At 36.0% G+C, this 24,891-nt stretch overlaps 1 protein-coding gene across 8 annotated transcripts in view; it reads right to left on the bottom strand.

Annotated features, from left to right (window-relative positions):
• br (broad-complex core protein) overlaps positions 1 to 24,891 on the bottom strand; it is a 263,269-nt gene that overhangs the window by 70,695 nt on the left and 167,683 nt on the right. For 2 of the 8 annotated variants that reach the window (XM_069843013.1, XM_069843015.1), the window contains exon 6: positions 10,895 to 12,263. The exons of 4 other annotated variants lie outside the window; for them this stretch is intronic. In XM_069843013.1, coding sequence (XP_069699114.1) covers positions 11,986 to 12,263 — 278 coding nt within the window. In that variant the 3' untranslated portion in view covers positions 10,895 to 11,985. Of the gene's footprint in view, positions 1 to 1,269; positions 1,631 to 10,894; positions 12,264 to 24,891 lie in introns of those variants that run through there. 2 more of the 8 variants (XM_069843020.1, XM_069843014.1) reach the window with 2 other exon arrangements.

Here is a 24,891-nt window from a genome sequence, read left to right as displayed (position 1 = left end):
TATAACGAGAATATTAATGTAATTGCCATTAGAGGTTTTGTAAATCTATTTAGAGAAATTAATAATAATAATAATAATAATAATAATAATAATAATAATAATAATAATAATAATAATAATAATAATAAGAATGGACAGATGTTAGTTTCATTATAAGTAACAAATATTAATCAGCAATTAATCTGTTAAGTAAGAATTTATGTAATTTTGACCTAAATGAAGTTATTGTCCAACAACCCCTTACATCACTCGGAAGCGAGTTCCAATTTCTAGCAACTGAAACTGTACAGGATGAAGAATATAAAGATGTCTTGTGGTAGGGTATAACGAATAAATTGTTATGATGAGATCTTGTACTTAGCTGATGATATGCAGATAAATTTTGAAAATGAGAAGCCAAATAGATTGGGGTAGCGGTGCACAGAATTTGAAATAAGAGAACAAGAGAATGCAGGGCTCGTTGATCGCTTAGCCTTAGCCAAGACAAAGTTTGGAAAGACGGAGAAGCATGATCATACTTACGAATATTAAAAATATAACGGATGCACGCATTACGCACACGTTGTAGCCTGCTGCTCAAATTTGCATTTAGGTTACTTAATATAATATCGCAGTAGTCAAAGTGTGGCATCACGAGTAAACGTGTGGCAATAATTATAGGGAAGAAAGTGCTTCAGTCACTTTAATGAGTGAATAATAGAAAATATTTTTTGGAAGTGTGATTCACTTGTTCATTCCATTCCAGGTGACAATCCATATAAATACCAAGGTTCTTCACAGTCGAGCTGTATGGAATAGTAGTATTATTTACAATTATCGGTGGCAAATTTTGTTTGTCACACTTTGATCTTTGATGTTCTATTAAGATTGCCTGTGATTTACTTGCATTTAAATTAAGTCCGTGTATTTTCGACCATATGGATATTGAATTCAAGTCATCATTAACTTTAGTTATAACGTCATTTATGTAGTTAGGTCGGGTATGCAGATAGATTTGTATGTCGTCAGCATAAATATGGTGTCGACAGTATGTTAGATTAGAAGAAATATCATTAATATAAATAGAAAATAGTAAAGGTCCTAGGACAGAGCCTTAAGTATTTAAGTAAAGTATTTCTAAATATTTTATTGTAGGAAATCGTAAATTGGATATAATAAAAATAACACATATTATAAATGCAACTTCTTTATTGTGCTAACTGTAATCAATATAAAACACAAACCTTTTCTATGTTTTTACACGTTATTCAATTATATTTCTCAAGCTTGCAATAGATATAGGTATGATGACATAACATAAAAATATGTGGTAAGAATTTATTTTGTAATTATATATGAATGATATACTTTTTGATGCTCCTCATTCTTTGAAGTCTATACAGTTTGAAACCTTTGACAACAAAATAGTGTATATTCTATCAACTTGGTCTCTGTGTTGCATAAATAAAATAAAAATATACAGGGTCCAGTAAAAAGATTATTGATGCCATTTCAGTTGCAATGGATCCGTGGAACACATCACATCGGACATCTGTTGTGGAGATTTTTTCAAAACAAATGATTCAGCAGTTCTTACGTAGCATAGGTTCCGACAATATTTCAATGTGGGTCGACATGGGCGAGTTCCCAGCTGTAACACAATTTTATTGTGAGTAAACAATTTCAGAACGACTTCTTCAGCATCAAAACTTAAGTCAATAGGAAGGCCAAGGAGTGCTCAAATGCTAGAGATATGGTAGGGAGGACAGTGCTGAACTTCAAAGTTAGGCTCTAGGAGTGCATTAGAAAAAAATGGACGTCATTTGAAGCGTGTAATGTTCGAAATCTAATTTTATTCTTTTGCATCAGTATATGGCAATAATGCATCTTTCCAATCAAAGAATAAAAACCAACTTACATTAAAATAAAACAGTTTTGTTTCATTTCAAAAAATGTCAGATCGTTTTGCCGGGCCTTGTATTTTCATAATTTTCATGGCTTGTTCTGTTACAGATCTGTTTTGCTTTGTATTGCGTGTTTCTTAATGCTAGGTTGTCGTAAAAGACAATAATGTCAATGAATAAATCATTTACAAGTGAAAGAGTAACTAGATAGTGAGGGGAAAAAAAACAGTTTCATGCTGTGATTTATATTTTTTTCGTAATCCTGCATAGTATTGGAATATATCAGTCCCCTAACTGCTTATTGTGCAACTCAAGCCAAGAAATGGATTCGGAACATCTCAAAATCTGTGCTTCAGTGGCAGGCCATGATAATATCTTTGAAAAATATTGGAGTGCAAGAGGTCAAATGACTTTATTGTCAAACGTCTGGCACTAGAAAACAACAACAATAACATATTTTTTCGTAAATACTACTAAAAAAAATAATGTACGCAAATAACGGAGAATGATCATTGTTTTCTACAATTTTTCGTGGTTATAATTTTAACAGAGAAGTGGGGAAAATCTGTGCAGTTTAAAGAGTATTGAGGATATGTATACTGATACAAGAAAGTGTGGACTAGTATGTGCTCCAATATTTTTACCACCTTAAAAATACACACCTATACCAAAGAAGACAACAAACTTAGCTGACTTTTAAGAAAACATACCATGCAAATTGCTTTTTTTAATTTCAGTAATGTGGAAAATTCATGACTGCCGAAACATTACAGCAGCTCTGAAGGACAAAATTAATACAAAATTCAAGTTTGTACTCTAAAAGATTCATTTCAAGAAATATTCTATGATCACAAATTTCCATGTAATATACAGTAGCGTGCAAATTAATCCGAACACGACATATTTCTACATTTTCTGTCATTGTTGGCCTCACAGCTGCTCATACCGCTTTAATTGACATCTGTAGTACGTGTAATTCCATTGTTGAAGGTCTGTCATTATTTTTTTTATAAAATGTGATATTTTGCCTGTCGTTTTGTACTTATAACCATTTCAGTTGTGTTGAAGACTTAATACTGCAATCCTGTGTACATTCTATCGTCTTCACAAATGGATACAACTCCACGAAAACGGTCTAAAATTATAACATTAGCAGAGCATTCTTCTATGACATAGAGGCAAATTGCTGCAGAATGTCACATCGGTTTTGCTACTGTTAATTCGATCATAAAACGATACAGGGAGACTGGATCCATCACACCCCAGAAAAAAGGAAACTGTGGCCGGAAAAGGAAGACTTCACCTGCAGATGATCGTTTAATTGTCAGGAAAAGTAAATTAAATCCTAGCCTAACTGCTGTCGACTTAACCCGCGAGTTAATGGCTACCACTGGGGCGAATATTCACGTCACAACAGTACGGCGTAGGCTTTTGGAAGCTGGACGAAGGGCTCGTAAGCTTATTAAGAAGTAACTGCTAATCCCTGTTATGTGCAAAAAACGCTTAATGTGGGCAAAATTACATCAACACTGGACAGTGAATGACTGGAAGAATGTACTTTTTTCCGATGAGTCTCATTTCGAGGTCCACGGCCACCGTGTTTCTTACGTACGGAAAGGATCCGAAAAAGTAACAGCAGCTCATCTCCAACAAGCACCCAAATACCCCCCTAAAGTAATGTTTTGAGGTTGTTTTACACATGAAGGGCCTGGAGCATTAATACCTATCAAGGGAATGATGAATTCTGACAAATATATTCACTTATTGGAAACCAGAATCGTACCCCAGCTGCAAAAATCATTTCCGGATGGCAGAGGTGTGTTCCAACAAGACCTGGCATCATGCCATACGTCTCGAAAAACTACAGAATTCTTCAACAAGAAGAATATTCAGGTACTCCCCTGGCCAGGCAACTCACCCGACATCAACCCCATTGAGAACTTATGGTCAATTTGCAAAAGAAGAATGCAAAAAATGGATTGTTCTACAAAGGAGAAGATGATTTCTGCCCTCATTGGTGTATGGTTTCGCGATGAAGAAATGAAGAATATTTGTGGAAAATTAGTGGAATCCATGCCAAATCGTCTCAGAGCTGTTATTAGGAACAAGGGAGGCCACATAGATTACTGAGGTATGTCTTAGATCCTTTTTTTTATCCCGTTTGAGTGTTTTTGCATAAGTAATTACGTTGTTCGGATTAATTTGCACGCTACTGTAGTTACCGTATATATGCGAATACTCCACACATATTTTTTCCGGAATTTAGCAAAGAAAACCTGGGGTGCGAGCTTTATTTGAAACACAAATTACAGACAATTTTATTACTTTCTTTCCTAGAATCAGGGTGAGCAGATTATTCGATGGCGCAGAATATTTGCATATATATGGTATTGGAGAATAAATTTCGTGAGACAGGGAGTATTGAAGTGTTTAAGGTGTTCATACATACACGAATATGGCATGCGAATCCATCTCACCGAGCGTGACTCAGGCTCGGATATATTTCACCACACATGCATGAGCAGACTCCCGAACTTCGCTCGTATATTTCAGTATCCAGAATGAGTGCATCAAAGCAAGTTTCAGCAGTAGTGATAATATTTAGTTGAATGTGGTGTGCTATATAAATATCTAGGCCTAATTTTTCATAATTTTACAGAATGGTCATTGAACACTGTGGTAATTTACAACAGATTAGACATGCTTTTCCCTTGTCAAGACAAATTTCTACAGCATCTCAACATTTAGCAAAAAAGATTTTAGAACTTAACCCTTATGCTCTAAAATATAACTTAATGAGGAAATGTGTTTATAACATAACAAAATGTTTAAACAATACTGATTTGAGAGGTGTGTTCTGTAAAAGAATTGTAAGTTTTTCTACCAAACTAAATTGCTATGAAGGGTTTACTAGAACGCTTTTGTATACAATTTATTTCTGAAGGATAATTTAGGTCGAAATTAAAAGGAAGAAAAAAGTAATATGTACTTTCAAAGAAAGATATTTTTCTTGGTTTCTTATTTTAGAATGGCCACTGAACATTGCGGCAGTTTACAGCAGGTACGCATTTTCCTTGTCAAGACATAAATTCTGCAGCATATAAACATAAAGAAAATCTCCTTTTTACTATAAGTTGGTTATTTAACGACACCAAATCAACTACTTGGTTATTTAGCATCGATGGGATTGGTGATACCGAGATGAGGCCGAGGATTCGCCGTAGATTACCTGACATTCGCCTTACAGTTGGGGAAACCCTCGGGAAAAACCCAACCAGATAATCAGCCCAAGCAGGAATCGAACCCGCACCCGAGCGCAACTCTGGATTGGTAGGCGAAAGGAGGTTTAAACTTGAGTCTTATGCCATAAAATACAACTCAAAACGGAAATGTGTTTATAACATAACAAAATTGTTAAACAACAATTATTTGAGAGATCTGTTCTGTAAAAGCATTGTGTTCTTTTTACCAAACTAAATCGCTATGAAGGGTTTATTAGAACGATTTTGTATACATTTCATTATTGAAGAATACTTTAGGTCGAAATTAAAAGAAAGAAAAAAAATATGTGAAGAATCAACAGAAGGAGGGAGGGAGAGAGAGAGGAGGGAGAGGGGAAGAGAGGGATTTATAAATATATATATATATATATATATATATATATATACAGACGTGGACAAATTATTACACTTAATTAATTATATGTTCAACGAAGCTCTATTTATCGATAGAAATAATGAACAAAAATGTATTTTGCACAGAAATAATGAACAAAAATTGAATCTTGAGATTATTATTTTGTGAACATCCCTTATTCTTTATTAACACGTTGATTTTGTCAGGGATGCTGGAAACCAAAATTTGACACTTCCTTTGAATATCAGCATCATTTAGCCAGATATTAGATGGTGCTTAAATGAGTCCATGTTTTGTTGTAAGCCTCTTTTTGTTCACTTTCTTCTTCAGTATAGATCGCAGATTTTCAATTTCGTTTATATCCGGTCTTCTTGCAGGCCATGGGAGAATATCTTCTGCAGTGTATAATTAAAACACCAGTAGTACCAACATAGCCATAAAAAATATACTTAACCATTGGAAAAATATACCAGAAGACGTAAACAATCATATTTACAACAATAGAGACTCTGTGAATTATACTGATGTTGATATGACGAATTATATTATGTTTCCAAGAAAAAGTTTTAGTCTAATAATTTGTCCACGTCTGTATATATATACTGATTTTTAGGTGGGAAAATTATCATTACAGATTTCTTACTAACAATACAGTGTCAATAAATATTGCTTCCCTTATGGCTTATGTACATACAGTCCAGGTGAAGTTGCACCATGTCATAACTCTTTTCAAAATTTATCTTCCTTTCGCATGTACTCAAATCACGTGTGGATACACGAGCTAGCTCGGGATCACCCACACATGTACAGATCCAGAAACAAAATTCAGGTGGTTCAAATTTTGTTTGGGTCTGTACAAGCCAATAGCGAGCTGGTGAAGAACCAAGCCCCACGAAAGGTCCTGGCGAGTCCAGCTGGACTTGCTCAAGTCCAAGTCCAGCTCATGGAGCCTCACACATGGATGAGTTTGGCTCATTGGAACAAAGCTGAGTTAGACTCGTACGTGTATGGGCTTCTTTAAAGACAACAAGCCTAGACTTCAGCACAAAGTCCTCACCAAAGAATGTTTGAACGACATTACTTATATCCTAGCCAAATCCCCTACAAAATCACTGCTACATCTTTCGCAGCAAAATTATTTATTTATTTATTGGTTCTGCACGTATTGCAATTATTATGAATAAAACTGTACAAAGTTACCGTAGTGCAAACACTATCACTGATGATTCTGTATGCAGGCAGCAATTTTGTGAGTGGGTTCTAAGGCATGATAGAAAAATTGACCCTAATCTTCTTAGTTTTCAGATGAGGCTTTGGTTCTGTACCATGGTTATGTAAATTCCCACAGCAATCACTACTAAAGTTCCAAAAAACCTGGCCACCTCCTTCATGAAGTGCCTCTGCATGATTCAAAAGCAGAAGTAAAGTACGATTATTTAGTCCTAACAGTCGCCAGAGATGTGCGCCTGGGTCAGGCAAGTCCATTTAGTTATGCCAAGGGGTATTTGGGTTAGTCACTAGCTTGCCTTCAGAGCGATTGGATGTCATGCATGCGGTAGAGCGGTATGTTTCTAGTACAATTAAGCTGTACTGCATTCCTTTACCAACTGCTTGCCCTTATCTCTTCTCCGGAGCTCTCCCCACTACTCCTATTACTTCCCCTCTTTTGTGTCACTGAGCTGTCAGGACTAAATTATCGGTCTGTAAGCCTATAATGTCTCATTAGTGACAAGAAAGAAATAGTGTCAATTACTTTTAAGGAAACTTTCAATGCCAATATGGATGTGACAATATCTTGCATCTCTTTCTTGCTAAGTTAAGTGACAAAGACCGTAATTTTGCATATTTCAACAGGATTCTCCCAATGCACATAAAAAATCAATGTTTTGGGACAAGCAATTCATTAAATGTTTGATAATAGAATGATCAGCAATGGTGTGTGTCCCTCTAGTCTCTTTTAGAGTCCCTTACCTATTGCAATAGCTCTGGTGGAAAAAGACCAAGTGCACAAATCAAATCCTTGCAACAGGGAACAACTGAAAAACAGCATAACTGAAAACAATGCGTCCAACTCTCGAAAGAAAAGGAAAAAAAAAAAAAAAAAAAAGAGAAAAAGAAAAAAAACAACAAATAAAGGTAATTTCTTACACAAATGCAAAAATGTTTAAAAATGAAGTTCCAGCATCTATTTGGTTAATTTTGTAAGTATGTAACTTTTTAAAACTCATTTTTAGTACAGTAATATATTGTAGGCTATAGTGTTTAGTCCATTTCCATTAATGACTAATTGGTCCTTGAAGATAGTGAATGGAACTACGCTCACTGACAAGATGAAAGCCAGTTGGCTTACAAAAAACTATTCAACTGTTCACCCTGGATCTTCTTATGACAGAATGTTGACTAAAACAGTGCGAATTTTTAGTATTTGCAGCATGGCAGTGAAAGAAGATTCTGCTATACAGAAGGTCGAAATATTAAGTTGTTTTGAAATGTTAGATTAATATTCCTTACACCCTTCCAAAACACTGCAGTAATGAAAATAATTTTCGCTAGACATACACACTCTCAACATAAATAATAATGAATTAAATTGCAGAGTTAGGTCACCTTTGAATGTGAATTTAATCAATGTAAAAAGAAAAAAAAAAGGAAAACAGTATGGCACAGTTTTGACTAACTGTTCAGTGAAACGTACAGCAGAGTTCGTATAGGTCAGTTTCTGTCAGATGCGTTTCCAATTCACTGTGGGCTAAAGCAAGGAGATGCACTATCACCTTTACTTTTTAACTTTGCTCTAGAGTATGCCATTAGGAAAGTCCAGGATAACAGAGAGGGTTTGGAATTGAACGGGTTACATCAGCTTTTTGTCTATGCGGATGACGTGAATATGTTAGGAGAAAATCCACAAACAATTAGGGAAAACACGGGAATTTTACTGAAAGCAAGTAAAGAGATAGGTTTGGAAGTAAATCCCGAAAAGACAAAGTATATGATTATGTGCCGTAACCAGAATATTGTACGAAATGGAAATATAAAAATTGGAAATTTATCTTTTGAAGTGGTGGAGAAGTTCAAATATCTGGGAGCAACAGTAACAAATATAAATGATACTCGGGAGGAAATTAAACACAGAATAAATGTGAGAAATGTATGTTATTATTCGGTTGAGAAACTTTTATCATCCAGTCTGCTGTCGAAAAATCTGAAAATTAGATTTTATAAAACAGTTATATTACCGGTTGTTCTGTATGGTTGTGAAACTTGGACTCTCACTTTGAGAGAGGAACAGAGATTAAGGGTGTTTGAGAATAAGGTGCTTAGGAAAATATTTGGGGCTAGGAGGGATGAAGTTACAGGAGAATGGAGAAAGTTACACAACACACCTGACATAATTAGGAACATTAAATCCAGACGTTTGAGATGGGCAGGGCATGTAGCACGTATGGGAGAATCCAGAAATGCATATAGAGTGTTAGTTGGGAGGCCGGAGGGAAAAAGACCTTTAGGGAGGCCGAGACGTAGATGGGAAGATAATATTAAAATGGATTTGAGGGAGGTGGGATATGGTGATAGAGAATGGATTCATTTTGCTCAGGATAGGGACCAATGGCGGGCTTATGTGAGGGCGGCAATGAACCTGCGGGTTCCTTAAAAGCCAGTAAGTAAGTAAGTAAAGCGATTACAGTAAATAATTAGTAAGATGTAGTAATGATGAGTATTCAAATATTATGACATCTCGAAGACGAAAATGATTTCCAATGAACACTTTTACCAATTATGGCACATACAAAATGTCGTCCAGATAAGTATTAGTACTATCATTTTCTGCAACAGAGTAATAAGAAAAATGTATATATAACATTATAGTGCAACATTTATATTACAACTTTGCACGTAAGCTTAGAGTTAACTTTGATCCATCAGTGTTCTTTGTCATTTTTTACAGTCCTACTAGTTCAAATATCTGAACTTCGTGCGATAAAATAAGGAAGAAACACGAACCTCATAATGAACAGTAATTTACAGTAATGCTAATGTAAGAAACAAAACAAAGACCAATTAACGATTGTTTGTGGAAGATTATACAATAAGACTTGTTCAAGAGAACTGTCAGTTTGTTGTGTAAATAATTAGAGGAGGACATACATAATACGACAGTAAAATTGGAAAATAAATAATAATAATAATAATAATAATAATAATAATAATAATAATAATAATACTGTACACTGGAAAAGTGCCAGAACCCGAAGTACAAAAAACAAGAAAATTGGCATCAAAAGAGAAACTAATAGTGTCATTAGTAAATTTACAGTAGAAATTATTTCAAAGAATCTTCACACTGACATAAGGAAAAAATTAAAAAAATTAATATCTATTAAGATATGCAGCTTTCGTATTGTAATGGCTACTGTATTGTAATCTGAATCATTAAATCACTCCGCTACGTACTACATTAAAGCACACTACTGATAAACATTCTCTGTACAATAATAATAATTTCCTACAGACTTCGAACTTAAATTTACATTTAATGAAATTAATTAATAATGAAATATTTACCTCTTAAAATAACGATTAACAGACTGAGTCTATGAAAGTTTAATATTAATTACAGTTTTTCTCTAACACAAGTACCGTAGTTAAAAAAAAAAACACAGAAATAAAACAACCTAAATATTAAATTTTTCAAGAGAAGTTGTCGTCATCTTCCTAACAAGTATTAGGCCGAGTGGCCTGTTACGGTCTCAAACTAGAATTTTCAGTCCATCTCTTCTTCGGACGATCTAGAGATCTTTTGCCATGCAGGTGGTAATGAAACAGTGCTTTTGGAATTCTGCATCGATTCATTCTTTCGAGATGACCCTTCTGCTGAAGTTGATATTTGCTGATGAACTGCATAATGGGTTCTATTTGAAGTTCTTGCATTATGTCCTCATTTTTTTTATGATCCCAGCGAGTATATCCAGTTGTTGCTCTCAAGAGAAATAAAACATTATATATGTTCGATAACTTCTTGTTAATATGATGTTCTCTGTTATATCGATACATAAATATGAATATTTTAAAAAATAATTTAAATACAAAACGAAAAATTCTTGTAAAAACAGAAAAATTGAAACCTACATCATTTAAACACTACGATGTTCATTTGCATTTTAATCTATATTAATTTATGAACATATCACCATAAATAATTTCTTTAGCTGAAAAACTGTGTACCTAATGTTTACCTGAGAAGTGGTTATACTGTAATTAATGATAGTTTAAATCAAGTCTAACGCAGAAGATTTTATAAGCTTTTACAGAAGAGTTGAAGGACTGGAAATAAGCAACCTCTTATGCAGGAAACGTAAAAATGAAAACTGCAATAACACTCTTTAAATATATTTAATAACTATAATATAATGTAGAGTTCTTATTTTCCATGATAAAACTTATGCAGTCTTTATACAAGACAATACAGAAAACTCACTAGTAAATAAAGATGTTTTATGTAAAGAGAAATATTGGAAGTTATCAAAGTCCTTTTACATTATGTGATAATAACAAGATAATTATGTATCAAGTTCTTCTTAGTGCTATTTCCATCACCGTGAACTACAAAGCATTTGGTATATAAACACATCACACGTAGTAAGTCTTTAAATTCTCATTACACTTTCATATTTCTTTCTTGCAGCAACAGTAATACGTGAAAACTTGTCAAAATCAGAATGTAATAATCATCAACATATTTAAGGTAAGTGTTCACTATGTCGTATCGCACTCCTCGTACGAATCGCACGCAACGGATATTTTAAGTGCAGTGCGTTCACTGTAACGGCTTCACCTCATTGCCTCATCGGATTCCCCTATCAGCTGTTTAAAACATGACGTCGTACGATATTGACATTACTGAAAGCAGAGGAGTTGAAGTTAGGTCTATTAATTACGTCTGTTAGCGAATAAGAATTTGTAATTGTTTCATGCGTCTTAATTGAAAAGGAAGAAACGAAAGAAATATTGGTTACATAATATATTTGCAAGAAATGACTTGATTACTGTAATGGGAACGCCTCAAATTATATAATTCTTCGCAATTTTCTACACGCGAAGTAAGTTTTCCGTCTGACATTTTGGCGCGACACTGAACATGGCACAACATAATATTAACAGTTGACCAATTAAAATTGATTTATTAAAGAAGGCCATGATCGCACGCATCGGAAAAGTTGCCCATCCGAGAAACGTGGACGGATTTGCCGAGAGGCGATGCATCCGATACAATGTAGTGAACGCGGTTACATAACAATTACAGCAAAGATAGTCTTTTTCCGATCCGTGCGATTCGCCCGATGCGTGCGATACAATGTAGTGAACGCTTACCTTTATAATACACTACAGCACTCCTGTTCGTCACAGATTATACATAAGATCTTACTAATACTGATTAGTTAAAAATGTTTTAAGAGAGTACTAAATCTTAATTTTCTAGCAAATTTACAACCCCTTTCACTCTTCTGTGATAAATGCTCCTATGATTGTTGAGAGAGTTCATGGTCCGAAACACTTTATTACACAGGTTACACACAGCATTATGAAGCGGTTGGAGATGCTGTTGCTCTTTGTGTCTCTTTAAGGTGAGCTTCGTACTTAACATCTTGCCACAAACATCACAGCGATGGATAGACCCTGCTGCTGCATCCACATGTGGGAAGTGTGGTGAAGACAGAAAGGGAGGCAACTGACCACTTGGAACTTCTTCCGCACCGAGAACAGAGAGAGACACAAAGAGCACGCATTATAGTCCATCCCTAACATAACTTCTCATAGAGATGTATAACCAGCCAGATACATACATTTTGTTCTTAAGTTACAATCAATTATAATACAGGTGGAAATGCAAAAAATAAATATTATAGAAAACTTAATTTCAGCTTTCAAAATCCAGATGTATGATTCTCACTCTGTTTACAAGGGGAGGTCAGATTATAGTAAAAACTATAGGTTTTCCCCCACTACACATTATGCGTTGAGACTTCAGGATGTAAATACATCATGAACTATAAGAACAGTAAATACTAAATGAAATACTAGCACGATAAATTTAGAAAAGAAACCGAAGTTTAAAACTGAGAGGTGGAAATACAAAGACCATGCACTCCAGTATAAAAGCATTAACATATTACATGTTCTGAAATTAAAATTACTGTGCAAAATATTAATTAATTATATGGATTCCTTTACACAAAACTAAATAAGGCATTTATTCCTGAAAATACCAGAGAGCAATCTGGTCATATGTTTTCTGACAATGTTTTGTATTTCAATTTAAATCTTTTTTTAATATCAAAAGTTTGCATGTAGTAGGGAAGGTGGAGTACATTAATTTGAAAGTAAATTACGTAAATTTGTTAAGAATGAATGTAAAGTCTCTTTGATATATATAACAAAGACAAACACTATGAGAAGGTGTGAAAATCTGACATTCTGCTACAAGAGTGCCTTATCACGGTGAAGATATGCTATCTATTCATAAATATCCTTCTCATTTGCAAATGTTAGGAGTGTATAAAATTCCATCCAACACGTTTTCGTATTTTAAAACTGCCAACAGATCAGTTAAGAAAACAAGACAGAGGAAGCAGACAATCAATACAGATTACATTACAGTATAGTTATTAAACTGGCTGGCTACTGTTCATTATTGACGAAGTATATTTTTCACATCTTTATTGAGAAGTTACTGTTTGGGTGACCATATTCTCTTTGTTCTCGATCTAATACTGTTGGTGAAGCATTTCTAACAAAAACGTAAATCATGTTAAGGAATCAATACAAACGCATTTCCCTTTAAATAATCGTGCAGGTTGCAAACAAAACCGGTCATTTCCACCCAAAATAAAAAATTAATTTTTTACAGTTTCAGTATGTTTAGAGAAGCATCTTTCTGAATACGTTACTGTTTTTATTCTAACTTGGTAATTTCCATGAGAAACAGTATGGTAAAAACAGTATTTTGAATCAAAACTGGACAATTCCATTAACATACTAATGCCATTATTTTCATTGTCTTTTTTGCATCAAAATCGAACATTTCCAATATTCTGTATGTGATGAAATTACCAATCCATTAAAAATCGGCTATTTCCACTTCTATGTGCAAGAGTGATATTATCTTATTGCTAATTGGAATTATTGTAGAAGTGTTACAATATAGGTATTCATTTTTTCATAATACACAAGAGCTATTCAGAAATCAACTTCAGATTGTCGATTGTGGATTACTAGATCATTGCAGGAAGATGGTGCTTGCACAGTAGCTACGAGTAAAGATGTAATAATAATGCTCCCATGCATTGCACATTCATTTCTGTTCAGTACCCTAGTCTGTGAGAAACAGCTGTTGATAATGGACGCGATTATTACTCACCCCGCGAGTTGTGAGGTCCGTTCGGTTATTTGATTTCTTCACGCAGAAGGAGTTAACGCTGCTAAGATTCACCATCGATTGTGTCGTGTTTATGGCAACATTATGAGCGATAGTGCTGTACGGGACTGGTGCAGAAAATTTAAGAATGGGCATGAAGATGTGAAGGTCGACAACATTCAATTGTGAATGATGAACTCATTCAACGAATTGAACAAACTGTGCGTGAAAGACGTCGTTTCACAATTTCTGGATTTCTGAAAATTTCCCACAAATTCCAAAGACAAGTCTCTATGAAATTGTTACGGCAAGGTTAGGTTTCCACAAATTTTGTGCACGATGGGTGCTGAAAAATCTCATTGACCAGCATGAAGCTTAGAGAAGGACCTCAGCCTTAATGTTCCTTCAGCATTACCACAATAAGTATTTAATATATTTTGTTGGAGTGATGGGAAGAATATATATATATATATATATATATATATATATATATATATATATATACACACATATATATAGACACACACACACACACACACACACATGGGCTATTCCATATGAAATCGATCAGTAAAAAATCTGGCATTTTTTATACTCTAATTTTTTCCCTACTTATACAAGGTGCTGAGGACAGTGCATTTTCAAAAATTTACTATCGAAAGTCAAACGGTTTTCGTATTATTGAGCGACAAATTTAGCGTATTTCATAAACACAAGCCTCTTTCAGTGCTCAGAACTCTGGAACCGTTTACTGCAGAACATTGAACAAGAGCTTATTTTGAAGCTGACATTTGGTAAAGATGTAATCCTTATTTTTATTGTACACAGAGAGACAGATAATCTGGTTTTACTTGCTTTTAGGCTTTTTGGCTATTTGTAAAAATGTAAAAAAAATATTGAGAAAAAACCTTGCATTATTAAGAGGGATTCGGCACTGCTTGCTTAGTGGTATGGCAATAAGTTTCGAGGGTATTAAATAGATTATTTTCACATGCCTAGACTTGAACAGTGCAGTACCGCATGCACTGGCCGAGAGCTGAAGATAAGCGAGCGTTGGGCGTCGTTTTACTCCTGTGTTTATGAAAACCTGTGATAAAGCTAGCACAGTCATGACTGCTACACGACACATCATGTGTTTATGTCTCCTGGCCTTGCTTACCTCGGCTAGCTCCCGCCTCACAGTCAGCTGGTTAGTTCACGCACGTACTATTTATTTTCTTTATTTGATATTTTCAATACTTTCTTATCAACGTGCCATCAGTAAAAAATATGTGTTTATTTGTACTTTCAATGCGGAATCTAACTATATATTTTAAAAATATTTTTTCCTTGGCAAAGGTGTCTTAATGAGGAAAAATCTAAATTTCTCCATTTCCATAAAAAGTAAGAAAATCTGTTTATATGTCAATATAAATTTTAATTTCTCAGAATCAAAATAAACCATGATTTTGATCATTGGGTGAAAGGGTTTCGGAGCTACAACAGTTTAAAGTTGCTAATTTTATGAAAATACGATAAATTTAAATATTTTTAATTTAAACACTATGATGTTCTGATGCTTCAGACTTTGCACAAAGCATTGTATCACAGTTCTCTACGTACAAAAAAAGTTTCATTGTATCTAGAAATTGTAAGGTCAATTTTCTCTACATTTCAGTCGATCTGAGATGGAATAGCTCACATATACACAAACATTTATTTATGAATAGCTGATCCATTTGATCAATTTCTGGACAGATTCGTGACAGGAGATGAGACATGGGTACAGTTCGTGAATGCTGAGACCAAAGAACAGTGAAAGCAGTGGATGCACACCCAATCCCCAAACAAGCCAAAAAAATTCAAACAAACATTCTCGAACCAAACGATGATGGCTACAGTTTTTTGGGATCAAAAAGGAGTATTGTTGACAGAGTTTATAGTACCTGGAACCACAATAACAGCAGATGTTTATTGTGAAATGCTAAAGAAGCTTCAGAGAGAAGAAGCTTCAGAGAGCAATCCAAAATAAACACCGCGGATTGCTCTCCAAGGATGTCATTCTTCTCCATGACAATGCGAGGCTCCATACTGCTGCTTGCACAAAGGCTTTATTGAACAAACACACATGGGAAACTTTCGAACATTCCCCCTACAGTCCAGACTTGGCACCGAGCGACTACCACCTCTTTCCCAAGATGAAGAATTGGTTAGCCACTCAGCGCTTCAATGACGAGGAGTTCATGGACGGAGTGAAAACCTGGCTAAGTACACAGGCAGCGTCCTTTTACGAAGAAGGAATACACAAGCTAGTCTCATGCTATGACAAGTGCTTGAATTTATATAGCGACTATGTTGAAAAAAAGTGTCACTATCCAGGAATGCTTTCCAGGCAATAAATAGTTTGTAACATTGTTTGTATTCTTTTCGTAGCCAATCGGAAGTTGATTTATGAATAGCCCTCGTAGTAGAATGAAAGTGAAGGGTATCTAGGGAGATAAGCTATTCCATTCATATTTTTATTTTCATGCAATGTGCATTCACATAGTTGAGCTAAATGTTTTTCTTCAATTTAAATTATTGTAAAAGTGTTACAGTATGGGTAATTATGTAGTAAGCACTGGCTAGGCTGTCATCTTCTCACAATATAGGTCGTGAGCACATATTTTCCCATTAGACTGCAAAGGGACTCAAATATGCTAGTCATAATAAAAGTTTCAAAATTTAACTAAAATATATGTATATATTTGGTAATTTAAGCCTATATGCTCTGGACTCCTATTGTTGAAGATTGCCTGGCCTATTACATAATTATTATGTAATGTTATACGTATTTGTTACTCCATGATACAGTTGAAGTGACGTGTATGTTTTACTGTTATAAATTTCAAACAGCTTTTTTTCGAACAAAAGTGAACATTTCCCTCATATTTCCAAAATATTTTGGTCTATAAAATGCACAGAAAAAGGCTAAAATCTTGATTATTGGCACCATTAAAACAACGGACATAACATGCACGACACATAAAATTGTCGTTCACTTTGGGGTAATATGAAGGTTCGGTACAGTTTTTTCTACTTCCTGAAAAAAATATTATTCTGGACATGACTGATTTCGCTCACAACCTCCACATATCTTTCTCCTGCTATACTCTACAGTAAACTGATCAATATTTTGCAAACTCAGTATGGATTGCGAATGTGAAAAGTTGATTCAATTTTTATTTGTATAAATTAACATAAACACATTTTATTATTATTATTATTATTATTATCATTATTATTATTATTATTATTTTTTAATTTTGAAGTTGAAATTCAGAAATAACAGTATAGTCGAAATACAGAAATAACAGTATAACATAGAACTTTGAAGGAAAAATGAATACATTTTCAATGTTCTAATATGAAAATAAATAATGAATGTGCTTTCCACAAGATGGGAATGAAAATATCTACTGAGAATATGCATGAATTGTACATATTGTATTTAAGTGACAATTTTGTTACAGTCATCGACAGCTGCATTCGGCGTGACATTTCATCAGCAAAATGCTGCACGTAAGTGGTGGATGAAACAATCTAAACTTGTTAACAATGTACAAAGAACAGACTAATGTACACTGAAATAAAATTTATTTCTCAGTAGAGCATATTATGTTATGTTAATAAAGAAAGCAGCTGAAGTGCAGGTTTTGTTCTAGAACTTTGATTTCTCTTGTGATTCTCATTCTATCATGTTTGCTCCATTACCACCCTATCATTATATCTTTCGTGTTCAACTTCTCCACAGTTTAAATATATTGTTAAAGGAAGATCTATATTTGCAAGATAGCATTCTACAATGAATTTGTAAGTACAGAGTGATCAGTGTTATGAAAAAATAATGCAGCATCAGCTGCCCACCCATGCCTCTACGTCACATTTGAAACCCAAGAAAATCTGTATGCAATGTGGTCTGTTTGACTTGCTGACTGACAAATGACACAATTTTACCACACTTAAAATCTAGCTTTCTATCACTAAATGCTGGCACGAAGGATCACACAGAACTATTCTACTTCTTCAATGTTGACAGTTGTCTTCAACTGCTCGACCAACAGTTGATTGATGTTACAGGAATGATTAGCTTCTAGAGCCCGGAATTTTAGGTGCTAAAAGTTAATATTGTTTCTCGCTATAGTTTATAAATATACAAGCCATGTCCCTACTTCTTTGAAATGTCATTCTTGTCATTCAGTATTTTCCTTTTGGTACTGTTAAAAGTCTTCAACCCTCTTAATACCACTTACGAATTAGCGCAAAATTCACATGACACATTGCCATGCCCCCACTTCTTTGAGATGTCATTCAATATTACTGTTACTTACTTACTGGCTTTTAAGAAACCTGGAGGTTCATTGCCGCCCTCACATAAGCCTGCCATTGGTCCCTATCCTAAGCAAGATCAATCCAGTCTCTATCATCGTATCCCACCTCCCTCAAATCCATTTTAATATTATCTTCCCATCTACGTCTCAGCCTCCCTAAAGGTCTTTTTCTCTCCGGCCTCCCAACTAACACTCTATATTCATTTCTGGATTCGCCCATAAGTGCTATATGCCCTGCCCATCTCAAACATCTGGATTTTATGTTCCTAATTATGTCAGGTGAAGAATACATTGCGTGCAGTTATGTGTTCTGTAACTTTCTCCATTCTCCTGTAACTTCATCCCTCTTAGCCCCAAATATTTTCCTAAGCACCTCATTCTCAAACACCCTTAACCTATGTTCCTCTCTCAAAGTGAGAGTCCAAGTTTCACAACCATGAAGAACAACAGGTAATATAACTGTTTTATAAATTCTAACTTTCAGATTTTTTGACAGCAGAATGGATGATAAAAGCTTCTCAACCGAATAATAACAGGCATATCCCATATTTATTCTGAGTTTAATTTCCTCCTGAGTATCATTTATATTTGTTACTGTTGCTCCACGATATTTGAACTTCTCGACCTCTTCAAAAGATAAATTTCCAATTTTTATATTTCCATTTCGAACAATATTCCCGTCACGAGTCATAATCATATAGGCCTACTTTGTCTTTTCGGGATTTACTTCCAAACCTATTTCCTAATTGTTTGTGGATTTTCTCCTAACATATTCAAGTCATCCGCGTAGACAAGCAGCTGATGTAACCCGTTCAATTCCAAGCCATCTCTTTTATCCTGGACTTTCCTAATGGCATACTCTAGAGCAAAGTTAAAAAGTAAAGGTGATAGTGCATCTCCTTGCTTTAACCCACAGTGAATTGGAAACGCATCTGACAGAAACTGACCTATACGAACTCTGCTATATGTTTCACTGAGACACATTTTAATTAATCGAACTAGTTTCTTGGGAATACCAAATTCAATAAGAATATCATATAAAACTTCTCTTTTAACCGAGTCATATGCCTTTTTGAATTCAATATTACTGTTACAGGTCTTTAATCCTCTTAGCTACTACTTACAAATCAGCACATGATTTACAAGATTCATTGTCCAGACCTTGTGACTCTGTTGTCTAATATTGTGTATCGGACTCTTGTAAACTAGACTTAAAAACTTCCTCACAGACACCACATCTATTCATCTACACTCAGTGTCATTCTAAACTTTTAGCACCTAAAATTCCGAGCTCTAGTCACTGCATCATTTTGAACTTCTTATGCATAGCAATAACAGTTCTCTTTCTACTGTCTAGTATACACATGTGCAAGCAGTCTTCTGCTGATTAGATGCCATTCTCAAAACAACTGGGATACAAGCCTTAGAATCTGGTGTCACTAAAAATAATACCTATACAAATTCATGTGTGCTCAAATATGTAACAAAACAATTATTTGACAATTATGAGGACTTGAAGAATAAATTATACAAATTTGAAAACTTGTGTGACACCATAAAACGCACTTCCTAAATCAAAACAAAGATTGGGTTGATATAATATGTCAAAATTATACAGATATAAATACATTTTGAGGTATTTAGGAGTGATAGGGCCGATTTTCATTTTGCCTATTTTACGAATAAGCGCCATTATTATTATTTTTTTTTTGAGAAGAAATCATCTTTGGAATGTGGCTGCTGAAATATACAACCAGAATCGTGCTTTTACCCATCATTTGTAAGAAGAGGAAATTCATAGTGAAACATAGTGGAATGCGTGTTGTCAGCAAATGGCTGGATACACTATGAAGATTGATTGAAGAAGAAATTGCTATTCTATTTTAACTTAACAACACTTAATTGTCTTCAATTTATCCTTGTCACGTGAGGTTTAATGTTGACTATCCTACAGATCTAACCCTTCACAGAACTTATCTCATTACATAAACGAAATTGAAAGAGGCAATAAGGAACAGAAAACATACGATGGGAGAATTAGTTAGAAAACTAGAAGGTGGAGATGTCACTATACAGGAGATAAAATGAAACAGCAAATTCCAGCAACCAGGAAGAGAGGACAGCGACCAAAATGAAAATGCAAAGTGCAGCAAAAGCGGCAGATGGAAATGACGTCAACAAGCGATTGAGGAAGAAAGAAGAGACTTGCACTAAAATAATGATGATGCCACCATGTAGACAGGGGAGAACCGAAATACATCGAAGAGGAGCTGAGAACAGCAATAAGAGTTCAGTGAAACCAGCAGGAAGATTAAATATGGGTCAGCAGTTACAATAGGGATCGAGAGAAGGAGAAGAAGAAGAGAGATAAGAAGTCAAGATTCGGTAAGAAATGGGAGGGAAGTAACGTTAGCGACACCAAATAGAGGTACATCAGTGGGAAGAAGTATGGGACAGAAAAGTTACAACTTAAGAGGTTGGTGCATGAGTGACAAAATATAGTCAAGTGTTAAAGTGGAAATGATGATGGTGACTGAAAAGACGGCAAGACAAAGAACTAGTAGTGAAAAAGAATGAGAAAGATACGAGTAATAGCCAAAGAGTAATGATAAGTAAATAGTGATCCATATATAATAGATAAGTAAATCGTGATCCAAATATAATAAAGAGAGTGAGAGTGGAATTGTAATGAAATTATAGAAACTAGTTCGTCGGAATGGGATAAGTATCAGTGAGTGTTAGTGATTCAATTGAGTGAATAGGATGAAAACTATGGAAGAGTTCAACTTAATGTAAACAATGTTAGGAACAATTGGATGAGAGACTCGAGATTTGGGCTTTGCAATGGTAGTCTATGAATGGTTCCTCCTTCCCAGTAAGATCGAAGCGAGGTGCACAACGAACTACCTGAAGAGGAGGCATCATTCAGGCTATGAGGGAAAGGAGTGTTGATGAGGGTTATGGACCGACAGAGATGCCTGGAACCAGTTATATGGGGCAACTGCTGACAAATGGAGGTGCCGAAGAAAACAATAAAAGTAGCATGTGTGTGTGTGTGTGTGTGTGTGTGTATTATTTTGTCTGATGGGCTAACCCTTACTCATTTAAAACATTTTATAGTTCTTATCTTATAAGATTTTTAACTTTATTTAAGTCACACACACACACACACACACACACACACACACACACACACACACACACACACACACACACACACACACACACACACACACACACACACACACACACACACACACACACACACACACACACACACACACACACACACACACACACACACACACACACACACACACACACACACACACACACACACACACACACACACACACACACACACACACACACACACACACACACACACACACACACACACACACACACACACACACACACACACACACACACACACACACACACACACACACACACACACACACACACACACACACACACACACACACACACACACACACACACACACACACACACACACACACACACACACACACACACACACACACACACACACACACACACACACACACACACACACACACACACACACACACACACACACACACACACACACACACACACACACACACACACACACACACACACACACACACACACACACACACACACACACACACACACACACACACACACACACACACACACACACACACACACACACACACACACACACACACACACACACACACACACACACACACACACACACACACACACACACACACACACACACACACACACACACACACACACACACACACACACACACACACACACACACACACACACACACACACACACACACACACACACACACACACACACACACACACACACACACACACACACACACACACACACACACACACACACACACACACACACACACACACACACACACACACACACACACACACACACACACACACACACACACACACACACACACACACACACACACACACACACACACACACACACACACACACACACACACACACACACACACACACACACACACACACACACACACACACACACACACACACACACACACACACACACACACACACACACACACACACACACACACACACACACACACACACACACACACACACACACACACACACACACACACACACACACACACACACACACACACACACACACACACACACACACACACACACACACACACACACACACACACACACACACACACACACACACACACACACACACACACACACACACACACACACACACACACACACACACACACACACACACACACACACACACACACACACACACACACACACACACACACACACACACACACACACACACACACACACACACACACACACACACACACACACACACACACACACACACACACACACACACACACACACACACACACACACACACACACACACACACACACACACACACACACACACACACACACACACACACACACACACACACACACACACACACACACACACACACACACACACACACACACACACACACACACACACACACACACACACACACACACACACACACACACACACACACACACACACACACACACACACACACACACACACACACACACACACACACACACACACACACACACACACACACACACACACACACACACACACACACACACACACACACACACACACACACACACACACACACACACACACACACACACACACACACAGAGTCACGCATGCACAACTTGTTTTTGGACTCATATTAAAACTGTATGATTTGAGGCTTTCTCGGCGTTGGTTCGCTAATATGTTTTCGCGGGATATCAGCCGAGTTAAGATTTTGGAATGCTCCAAGCTTTCGACTGCTATCTCTGCAGCCATCTTCAGGGAAGTGATGTCCGAACAGAAAGTCGAAAGGTTATATAGATGTGGCTGTCTCAGGTGAAACGGGATTGGTTGGCGGATCGGCCAATCCGGGGCCGGGAATTGTCATCGCTCGTAAGCTCCGCCCCTCCCGGGATTACTGCGTGAAGTTTGGCGGGCGGCGAGCCCTGTTCCGCCGGTTGGAATCGGTTGCCGTCCTCGGTCCGTGATCTTCATGACCTTGATTGTAAGAGGGCCTGAGTTGGTCTAAGGCCGGGGTCCATGCCTGACTGAGCTGGAGTCCACTGTCTCTGTTAAAGTTGGTTTTCTCCAGCTTGATCTCTATGGCCTCCTTGATTGTACGATCCCAGTAGTGGCTTGATTTGTTAATGACCTTGGTGTGGTCAAACAGTATTTTATGCTCCTTTTCTATGCTGTGTTGCGCCACTGCAGATTTTTCCGGGTAATACAGCCTCAGGTTCCTCTTATGTTCTTTGATTCTGTCTTCTATTGTGCGGCCAGTCTGCCCTATGTATACTTCGCCACACTCGCATGGAATCTTGTAAATCCCTGGAGTCATATTAAAACTGTTTTAAATAAAAGTTGTTTGGTAACAATTATCTAACTTAAATTTGGAAACATATTTCATTTAACTCTACACTAAGTAAAATATTTTAAAACAGCTTCAGATATTTTTTAATTAAATTATACATTTGAACTCTTTAAGAAGAAATAAATTATGACAAAAAGAACCTTCATTTGACTGTCTACTTATTATGAATTATGAATCATTCAATAAGTGAATAGCATGTAAAAACAAGTAGTGGCTACAAGTAATTTCGCCTTATCTGACATCATCAGGTAGCATAAGAAATTATATGCATGAACGTAAAAATAGAAAGTGCTCCAAATAGTCATCTTAAAGTATCATAAAAACATATTAAAAGACAAGTTCAAAGAGCATAAACAACACTGAGTTAATAAATGTGTACAATGTGTGATGAAACATATAAAATTGTGAACTTGTGAGATAAGTTAAAATTAATTAGGAATACAAAACCATTAAATATTAGAATATGCGTCACTGTTCACGTGAAACATAATGAATGTACATGACTTAGTATCAATACATTAAATATTCAGTTTGTGAGTTAGGATGTCGCCAAAGAAAAGCTTAATGACAAATATGTTACATAAGTTTACATTGTGTGTAGATAAGCTAATAAAGTATGGGTCTGCATGGGCCAGAAAGTTTGGTTTGACTCTCAATGCAAGAAAATCACAAGCAATCCTAGTGGGACATCAACGTTTATTATGCAATATTACTCCTGCTATTCCAGTCAAGTTAAATGACACAATAATCCCTTTTGCTTCCTGTGTTAAAAACCTTGGAGTTTACTTTGATAAGCATTTAAACTGGAATAACCACGTAACTCATATTACCAAAAAAGTGCTTTCCATACTACATTCCTTAAACATTCGAAAATTCCTTCCGCTATCACTCACGAAAATACTAGTGGAAACACTAGTAATGCCCCACTTCGATTATTGTGATTTTCTACTGACCCACCTCAATGTCAACCAGTCGCAAAAATTACAACGTGTTCATAATTCTTGTGTTCGCTTCGTCTGCGATGTCCGTCATGCTGACCACATTACCC

This window comes from Periplaneta americana, chromosome 13 (genome assembly GCF_040183065.1).
Source record: "Periplaneta americana isolate PAMFEO1 chromosome 13, P.americana_PAMFEO1_priV1, whole genome shotgun sequence".
In the NCBI taxonomy this organism is placed as follows: Eukaryota; Metazoa; Arthropoda; class Insecta; order Blattodea; family Blattidae; genus Periplaneta; species Periplaneta americana.
This window is presented reverse-complemented; position numbering and strand designations above follow the sequence as displayed.